The sequence below is a fragment of the Populus alba genome, chromosome 5 (assembly GCF_005239225.2).
Source record: "Populus alba chromosome 5, ASM523922v2, whole genome shotgun sequence".
NCBI lineage: Eukaryota > Viridiplantae > Streptophyta > Magnoliopsida > Malpighiales > Salicaceae > Populus > Populus alba.
In genome coordinates, this window is record NC_133288.1 from 2,501,937 (window position 1) to 2,511,473 (window position 9,537).

General features: G+C 37.4%; 2 protein-coding genes across 4 annotated transcripts; one reads left to right on the plus strand and one right to left on the minus strand.

Moving 5' to 3' along the window:
* Positions 1 to 889: 889 nt before the first annotated feature.
* On the minus strand, positions 890 to 3,760 carry LOC118045158 (nuclear transcription factor Y subunit C-3). Of its 3 annotated transcripts, XM_073409073.1 has the most exons (4): positions 3,684 to 3,700; positions 3,452 to 3,498; positions 2,732 to 2,839; positions 890 to 2,014 (listed from the first exon to the last, which is right to left on the minus strand). In XM_073409073.1, exon 4 carries the CDS (start codon positions 1,972 to 1,974, stop codon positions 1,222 to 1,224), a length of 753 nt encoding a protein of 250 aa, XP_073265174.1. In that variant the 5' UTR covers positions 1,975 to 2,014; positions 2,732 to 2,839; positions 3,452 to 3,498; positions 3,684 to 3,700; the 3' UTR covers positions 890 to 1,221. The 3 variants fall into 3 exon arrangements, with proteins under 3 accessions (XP_073265174.1, XP_034909606.1, XP_073265175.1); XM_035053715.2 differs by lacking the exon at positions 2,732 to 2,839 and having other exon boundaries at positions 3,684 to 3,760; XM_073409074.1 differs by lacking the exon at positions 2,732 to 2,839 and having other exon boundaries at positions 890 to 1,984; positions 3,684 to 3,714.
* A 1,367-nt stretch (positions 3,761 to 5,127) lies between these two features.
* On the plus strand, positions 5,128 to 8,419 carry LOC118045173 (pentatricopeptide repeat-containing protein At1g74630). Its single transcript, XM_035053732.2, has one exon. The coding sequence runs from the start codon at positions 5,497 to 5,499 to the stop codon at positions 7,426 to 7,428; it is 1,932 nt and encodes a 643-aa protein (XP_034909623.1). The 5' UTR covers positions 5,128 to 5,496; the 3' UTR covers positions 7,429 to 8,419.
* Positions 8,420 to 9,537: the final 1,118 nt, after the last annotated feature.

The window sequence follows — 9,537 nt, forward strand, 5'->3', positions numbered from 1 at the left end:
AGTCATGGGTTGAGAGAGTCAACTCGAGTTAACTTAACTTTTAAAAAAGAAATCAAAGCAACCTCGTATTGACAAAAAAAATCAATAAATTTTTTACTCGTGTTTTATTTCGGATAGACCAAGGTTGTCTGTTGACTTGGGTTTTTGATCGGATCATATCAAATCAAATCTCTTTTTATTTTATTTTTAAACTCAAATCGATCTAGATCCCGAGTCATCTATATCCTATCCAGTGTACACCAAATACAAAATGAGATAAAGTATGTCCAATGCACACCAAATATAGGACATGTTAAATTACTTGTCTAGTCTAATCGGCTAATTCAATTAATATTATCCAACATACCAAACATTACCTAAGAAAATAAATATATCAAAATAAAAAATATAAATACGAGATATAAATATGTTTGATTAAAAAGATTAAAAAAAAAAAAGAGATAAGCCTGTGTCTATGACGGTTTTTGAGTGATTTTATGTTACCTGTTTATGGTTAAGGTGACAAGTGTTGTATTGAACGAATCTTTGGTTGCCTGTATAATTTCATAAAAGCAGGTTCTCTTTTTGCACAATTTCATTGATGCATGTACATTACATGAACCTTTGTAAATTTTTTAAATGCAAGGTTCATCAACTTCTGGAAGGACCTGTCTACCAATATATTGAATATGATTACCATTACATAGAAAATTTTGAGGGTTTTTCCCATCTTTTTCACCTTGTCTTTTTGTTTACATGATTTTCATGAGGTCGGCTAAACTTAAGTAGCATACACCATGCAAGATTTGGTCCTTGAATCATGCCCCGCCCAGACGGCAGTGTCATCGTCAATGATGATTCAAAATCTAATATCAATTTCTACACAAGGTAGAGTGTAGAAAATTCCTCATTGAATAAACCAGAGTTCACATACCATAACGAAAGGATGGAGTTAATGGCTCAACAATTATCAAGTACATTTGTAGGAAACGAAAAGCTATAAAATCTGATCATACAAGCCACTATTACCGAAATCTTCAGCACAAACTGTGATATCTATTGATGGTTTTTACTAGAAAAGGAGCGTATGAAAAGCATACTAATGAGAAGGCTAGAAACCTTGGCACTATCAGTTACGTGAAAGCATTCCTGTACAACATGCTCATCTGATCACCCTGGTCTTGGTCATTAGACACAAAGCAATGGTGGATAAGGTAAGGAGAGCTTACAATTCTAAAGTTACTAATGATCTGAGGGCGACTGCTGTTGCTCTGATCCTTGTGGCCACATATGCTGTGCCATATAGGGGTGAGACTGCTGGGCGTACATAGCTGGGTCCATCACATGCTTGCCCATTATCATCCCAGGAGCTCCAACCTGAGGTGCATGCGGAGGTGGCATATAGCAATAAGAGAGTGCATCAACAGGTCCTCCGACAGGCATTGTTCCTCTTGGGATTGATGCTAGCACTTCATCTTTCAGATCCTCCCTAGGCACAATGTCAACCAGGAAATCAAAGATGTCAGTCCTAGTGATTGCTGCAGCAATATCATTCTTCTGTAGTGTCCTTCTCTTGTTCTCCTCTGTGTGATTCCAAGACCGCAATGTCAACTCTAAAATAAACATTTCACATGCTCTGGAAAATATAACTGGTGCCTCAGCTGATATCATCCTCACATCCTCATCAGCCTTCATGATCTTCTTGATCCTAGCCAACGGAAGGCTATGATTTTTGAAGTCAGTAACTTTGTCAATTTCTTTATACTGATTTGCCCAAAAAGACTGAAGTTGTTGCTGGAGTTGCTGTTCCTGTTGTTGGTGGATCTGCTGATAGGCAAGTTGGTGCTGTGCAAGCTGAGCTCCCACAGGCTGACCAGTAACTGATCCAGGATTTGAGGCAGCAAGCATTTGGTTAGGCGGATACGGACTTGTTCCATATTGCAGTTGAGATGTACTACTGACTATAGCAGGGGGGTGTCCATGCCCTTGCTCCATTCTGATCCAACTAAATGCAACAATATGCAACTTAATGCCTCTGTTTTTAGCACGACAGATGAGGAAACACGGCAAACTAAGTTAAGCATTTAACTTGCGGTGTATAGATATACATATCATATGATTTCATGTTGAAAGGAAATTGCATGAAAGAAATTGGCTGAGCCATGGCAATTCTCTAAAGTGCAGAACAGGTGCAACTAAACGATGATGCAAATCCAACTTCATAATATCCAATTAGGTGTCTAAATAATTAAAAAGAAAAAAATGCTGGAAGTGCAATTCAAGATTGTTTGATTAAAAAAATAAATGAATGAACAAGTTCTCTGCAAAAAGATCCAAGAAATGGTAAAGTCAGAGCCTTAAAATGCAGAATAACAGCATCATACTTGCTTTTTATCATGGATAGAGCTATTGTGGATATTATCACTTCTATCAATGAGGGTATATCTCACCATCAGTCAATGACTTCAATGAGATTTAATTCACAAGCAAGCATAGTAATGAAATGGTTTTCTGTTTGGCACCTTTTGATAGGAATTTATCTTCTTTATGCTAGGAAAAACAAAAAAGACCACATAACCGTGATGTTTCAATGGTTAGATTCAAAAGGTACGGTGTCTAACATTTATTATGCTCACTCGGGATGGAGAAGGCCCACCCAAAAACAACAAAGTGTAATTATAGAAAGAAATTCGTTTCTAGTTGACACTATTCAGCTCCCAAACCGAAACAGAATAATATGAACTTTCCAAACCTTTTAGCAGTACATCTTTGATATGCTTCCTATTCTAGAAGTGAATCCCCAAGATATATGCAAACAGCTACCTCTTCAACAGCAGGGTTCAGACAAAATACATTGATGCTAAAACGAAAATACAAAGAAAAGGGTAAGAACCCCGAAACCATTACCAAAAGTAACTCCATAATCACTACAATATTAACAGAGATTTCAATCATCTTCCTTGTTTTTTCTTTATGTTTAAATGAAACGAGTTTGATTTACTTGCAACAGCTCTTCCAGTGTTTCATTATGCCTACAGGCAATCAACTATGGGCCCAAAACAAACTAGTGATGATCTTGATCTTCTACTGGTAATTTTTTGGCACACACCAAAAGGTAAAGCAAATTACAAACACTCTTCCTAAATAAACAAACAAAAATTGCAATCCATTTACAGTACCACAAGCAGCATCACATCACATAGAAATCTGAGCTTAAAACAAAACTCAATTGATGAAAAAGAAAGGGAAAAAAGATACACACACCAACTCCATAAATCCAAAAAGCCTCATACCTGCTTGGATTTCTAACCAAACAAAACAAAACCTTCCTAAAATCACATGAAAAGCAAAACCCATCTATCTTTACGGTTTCTAATTCTCAAGATCGATGAGCAAAACAAAAACACACAGTATGTGACATGCATATGTTTGTATATGTGTGTACATGAAAGATAAGAGATTGTGTGGTTACCTTTCCCTTCTGCAGAGCTTGTACTCTCTGCTTGCAAGATCAAGAACCTAAAGAAAAGAATAAAAAGCAGAACTTTTAGCAAGAAAAGAAATATGGGATCTACTTCATGTAAATTCGGTGTCCATATATTTATTTATATTTAAGGGTTTGATTATGGATCAGCAAAGTTGCAGTCATGAGTTATGACGGTTTTTAATATATGACGATGAGCTAATGTTTCATAGGAACAAACCTAAGATTGGAAACAAAAGCTGCTTGTGATGTGCTTTGTCTTGTGTTCCCTTCTGACTCCGTATATATATTCAGAAGTTTGCCCTTTAGTGGCTTCTGTCTCTTTTGTTACTTTTTGACGAAATTACCCTTTACGTCAATTACCTTTTTAATGTCAAATCAGAACTTGGATTTGTTCTGTCCAGTTTTATCTGTGTATGCTAGTGTATTATTTTAGATTTTTTAAAAAATATTTTATTTAAAAATAAATTAAAATAATATTTTTTAATTTTTTAAAAAAATATTTTTTCCATTAACATATCAAAACAAAAATTAAAACATAATTTACAGCTATAGCTATAGAAACTACACAATATCAAAAAAAATTTTCCAAATAACAAGTTTCAATTTTTCTTTAAACTAGCACAGTTATAAAAAATATATGTGAGAATAATACATGGCTGGGTTGCGTTATTAGTAACAACACAATTTATTTATTTTTTAATTTAAATATATAGGTTATATTATTGTGAATAGCTCAACTAAAAAAAAATTGCGGAGTTGCGCCACTTCCCCAAGCAAGTGCTGTGAGCCCAAGGAGAGATGGGAGCACTTCAAGAACTATCCCAAGAGCTTTCAGGCAGTTTAGTAGTTCTCCAGCAACAGTGGATGTCCAAACGACACCCATTACAAATGACACAAGCACCAGCAATATCTGCTCGGTCTCTGGGGGTTCCTTTTCGAGTGTAAAGTGCAGAACTGCGAGCAAAGAGCTTGAGAAAAGCACTACGAACCAGAGTGGGAATGAGTGGTAAACGGAATACAATGGGATGATCTAATGGCATGGACGAGTTGCAAGCATACAAAAAGGCTACAGGGAAAAGAGCAATGTTCGCAGATAGGTAGAACCTGTTCCATTCCAGAGATGCAGTTCGAGGAATTGTGAGCTTCAGAGCAAAAGAGACAGGGAACTCCCACACTTTTCAGATCTGTATACATGACAAACTCAAATAAGAAAAGATGACTTCTAACACTTATCTTATATAAAATTATCTAAATATAAATATAAATAGGTAAATTCTCAATCAAAAAGAAAAGGAACAAAGAAAATTGAGTAGTTGCAATCTTTTGGCAGGGTATCTCTTCTGTCAAAAGTCTTAAACCTCATCGTGAATGAAGGGACATATGTACGGGAAATTAAAGAGTCTCATCATTAAACATTTCTTGCATGAGGTGACTGAGCTTAACACTTAAGCCTTCACCCCTTGGTTGCAAGACTGGGACATTTTACCATGAGCAATGGCCCCTTGGAATCTAGAATGACTTGTTCAATTTGATTGTGCATGCCTAGAGGCCCATTGGTATTCTATTCTAACATCTAACAGAACAAAACGAGGTTTCTCAGAAGTGAAAGAAACGTTACAAGTTTCCTTCACAAGTGACTGTCAAAGTAAACTTCACAGAAACGTTGTCACGTCTTCTTTCTACTAGAGCGGCACATGTCCACGGCGGTGGAGTGGTTTTTCAATAAGGGATTGTGTGAGTCAGTTTGACGATGCCTTGACTAGACTCAATGATACTTCTTTGGCAATGGAGGTTGGAGCTACCGGGGATAAGAAGATGTTGATCTTGGAAAAAGTCAACAACATATAGACATGGATTAGTTCTGCGATGACAGATCAAGATAATTGCATAGAGGGTGTGAATTGAAAATTAAATCAGGGGTGAAATTGAATATTGATATACATGCAGGGTTCAAAGAAGTTGTTTTTGCCTGTTTGAAAAAATAAAAAAGAATAAAGAATGCATGGCCTGGGAAGCCATTGCTGTACACAATGAGCAAGACAGAACCTCTCTGTCTGTCTTTGTTGAATATTTGCAAGAGCCTGACAACTTTCAAACAAATCCACGCCAATGTTCTCAAACTCGGCCTTGAATCTGACCCTTTCATCGCAGGAAAGCTACTGCACCATTGTGCGATTTCGCTCTCTGATTCTCTGGACTATGCTTGCCGCCTCTTTCGCTACACTCCAAACCCAGATGTTTTCATGCACAACACTCTCATCAGAGGACTTTATGAGTCAGATAGACCCCAGGATTCACTTCTTAAGTTCATTGAAATGAGGAGGAACTCTTTATCTCATCCTGACAGTTTCTCTTTCGCTTTTATTGTCAAAGCGGCGGCGAATTTGAGGTCTGTGAGAGTTGGAATCCAGTTGCATTGTCAAGCATTGGTTCATGGGCTTGATACCCATCTTTTTGTTGGGACGACTTTGATTAGTATGTATGGGGAATGCGGGTTTGTTGGGTTTGCGAGGAAGGTATTTGATGAAATGCCTGAGCCAAATGCGATTGCCTGGAATGCGATGGTCACTGCGTGTTGTAGGGTTGGTGATATGAAGGGTGGAAGAGAATTGTTTGACTTGATGCCTGTTAGGAACTTGATGTCGTGGAATGTTATGCTTGCTGGGTACACGAAAGCTGGGGAGCTGGAACTGGCAAGGGAGATGTTTTTGGAGATGCCAATGAAGGATGATGTCTCGTGGAGTACCATGATTGTTGGTTTTTCTCATAATGGGTATTTTGAAGAGGCTTTTAGTTTTTTCAGAGAGCTGCAGAGGAAGGGGATGAGGCCGAATGAGACAAGCTTAACTGGGGTGCTTTCAGCGTGTGCACAGGCAGGTGCACTTGAGTTTGGCAAAATATTACATGGCTTTATTGAGAAATCTGGGTTGGCTTGGATTGTATCAGTTAACAATGCATTATTGGATACTTATTCCAAGTGTGGGAATGTACATATGGCTCAACTAGTTTTCGAGCGAATAATGAATGAAAGAAACATTGTTTCTTGGACTTCGATGATGTCTGCGCTCGCAATGCATGGTCATGGAGAAGAAGCAATAGGGATATTTCATAAGATGGAAGAGTCTGGAATTAGACCTGACGAGATAGCCTTTATTTCACTTTTATATGCTTGTAGTCATGCTGGATTGGTCGAACAAGGATGTGAATATTTTTATAAGATGAAAGGCATGTACAATATAGAACCATCCATTGAGCATTATGGTTGCATGGTTGATCTATATGGTCGGGCTGGTCAACTTCATAAGGCCTATGAATTTGTTTGTCAAATGCCAATTCCATGTACTGCAATTATTTGGCGGACACTTCTTGGGGCTTGCAGCATGCATGGTGATGTTAAGTTGGCGGAACAAGTGAAAGAAAGACTTTCAGAGCTAGACCCCAACAACTCTAGTGACCATGTTCTGCTGTCAAATGCTTATGCAGTTGCAGGGAAATGGAAGGATGCAGCTTCTGTGAGAAGATCAATGACTGAACAGAGAATCACCAAAACTCCTGGTTGGAGCATGATTGAGGTTGACAAAATCATGTATACTTTCTTGGCAGGCAGAAAACAATGTAAGATTGCAGAAGAGGCTTACAAGAAGCTAAAGGAGATTATAAGGAGGCTTAGGGTTGAAGGGGGTTATGTTCCAGAGATTGGAAGGGTTTTACATGACATAGAAGAGGAAGAAAAGGAAGGTTCAGTGTCAGTGCATAGCGAAAAGCTTGCTGTAGCTTTTGGTATTGCAAGGTTGTGCAAGGGGAGGACTATAAGAATAGTCAAGAATTTGAGGATTTGCAGGGACTGTCATGCAGTGATGAAGCTTATTTCTCAGATTTATAAAGTGGAGATCGTGGTGAGAGATAGAAGCCGCTTTCACTCTTTCAAGGATGGTTATTGTTCATGCAGAGATTACTGGTAAATGCTGATTACTTAATGTTAAAGCAAACGAAATAGAAAAAATCCACATGATCAGGATAACAATCTCTTGGAAGGAGTATGCTTTACAAATGATAATCACAGTTGCTAAGTCGGACATGCTATCTGTAAAGCTTTTTAAATAGCCATTTGCTTCGCTGATTAACTTCCATTGCCGCAAATATCTTGGCGTTTTCCTCATTTTCTAAAAGTTTACAAGCTTCCAAGAAGATCTCGTCATCCATGTCTGCTATAGCTTGAAGTGCATCAACAATGACTTCGATTGACAGGTTTCTTCTTCGTGCTCCTCCATAACTACCATTGGTTTCTGACCAAGTGCTTCTTGAGCCTCTCCTTTCCCGTGTCTGCCAACTTTCCTTGAAGACACCACCACTGAGGAAGAAAGAGACTTTCGTTTCTGCCTTTGGTCAGATATTTCAAGTTCTGATATGGTGCATCTCCAAAAACACCATCAATCCCCATATCGAATTCATTGTTGTCAAACCCCATTTTTACACCCATACGACTTTCTCTTCCCACTGCCATGCTATTACCATATAGTACACAAAGATCATTATAACTTTCCAGGATTCTGTCTGCACCTGGGTGTTCCTGCAGAAAAAAATCATAAAATGAGAAGCTAATAAATTTTTTGGTTAAATGGTATTGAAGGCCTGCCATACCTAGGGGAGTTCAAACTGTAAGCCATGAGGACATGTTTATGTTTGAGAAGGAAACATACCTTGATATACGCATACCAGTCATCATCATCAGCTATCTCCATCTGCTCTGTTTCTTCCCATGCACAACCCTTCTGACTGAGAATATTTGCAATGTTCCCATACTCTTTCATCAATCTTAATTACCAGCTTTCAACAGCGTCTCTGTCTCAGAGTCCAAATTTTTCATTGAATGCTGCAATTATCCAGGCCCAAGCTTGCTCATTGAAAGTCTCATGGTTTTTATTGCATATGTAAACACTAAAATTTCTACAAGTAAACCCAAACAAATTAAATGAACTTGGTGTGGGTCTAAATTAAATTTATTAAGTTTGTATTCAAAATAAATTAAAAAACTTGGTATAAATATATTTTATGGTTCTTACTTTAATATTCTTATAACTAAAAGTATTTTGAGTAATTTTATATCATTTTTTCTAAAATATGCTTTCCATAAATGATATTTGAGATAAGTTGCATCTGACATGTCTATAAATAGACAATAAAATCAGCAAATCAAGCAAGAAATTAGGCAGCTCTGGCATCAAACTTGCTCCTGTTGGACTGACCAACATGTTCAATAGTGATGGCACAATTCAAGAAGTGGCCTATTTTGATTCTGAAGAAGCTGAGACTTGGGTGAAGGTTGAGATTGAAGGAGAAGGGAATTTCTTATCCTACTCAAATGTATGTCCAATTAAGTGCTTGTTGAATGGAGCTGGGGCTGGTTTTGAGCGGGTAGATAATGGAAAGCTGACCTTGAATCTCCCTTGGACTGAAGAAACTTGTGGCATATCTTCTGTTGCTTTTGTTTTCTGAAGTCACTAGTGAATTTTTTTTCCATCAATGTCACTAGTCTGAGAGTTAATTTCATGAATTAAATACCCTCTTTTATTATTTTATCAATTTAATAGACTAGTTAATAACTCTTTTTTTTTTCCTTTGATGTTTAGAATCTTGCTACCGTGAAGAGACGTCGTTTTATCGCCATCATTTTTGCAAAGGAAAATCTTCTTATCGAAGATGCATGCATGGAAACTATCAAAAGTTACGTTTAATTTGTTTCATGTAAGAAGAAGGATACGATGAACAATGTAAATGCATGAATGATCCATCCCCTTTGGAAATAAATTAATTTTCCATTAATGGTATACTAAACTATCCTCCAATCACAGGTTAACCATTCTATATATGTTGGATTCATGAGATATCAAGAATCATGTCAGTGGTTTAATTTAAAACACACATATAAACCCAGTTACATGCACTAATTCTTCACAAATTCATCAGAAGAACAAAAGATATTCAGATCTATATGCAGATTTGGTCAATAATGGGCAGCACCAGTACTTCTTCACCACCCCATGTAGTGATTTTCCCATTCATGGCTCAAG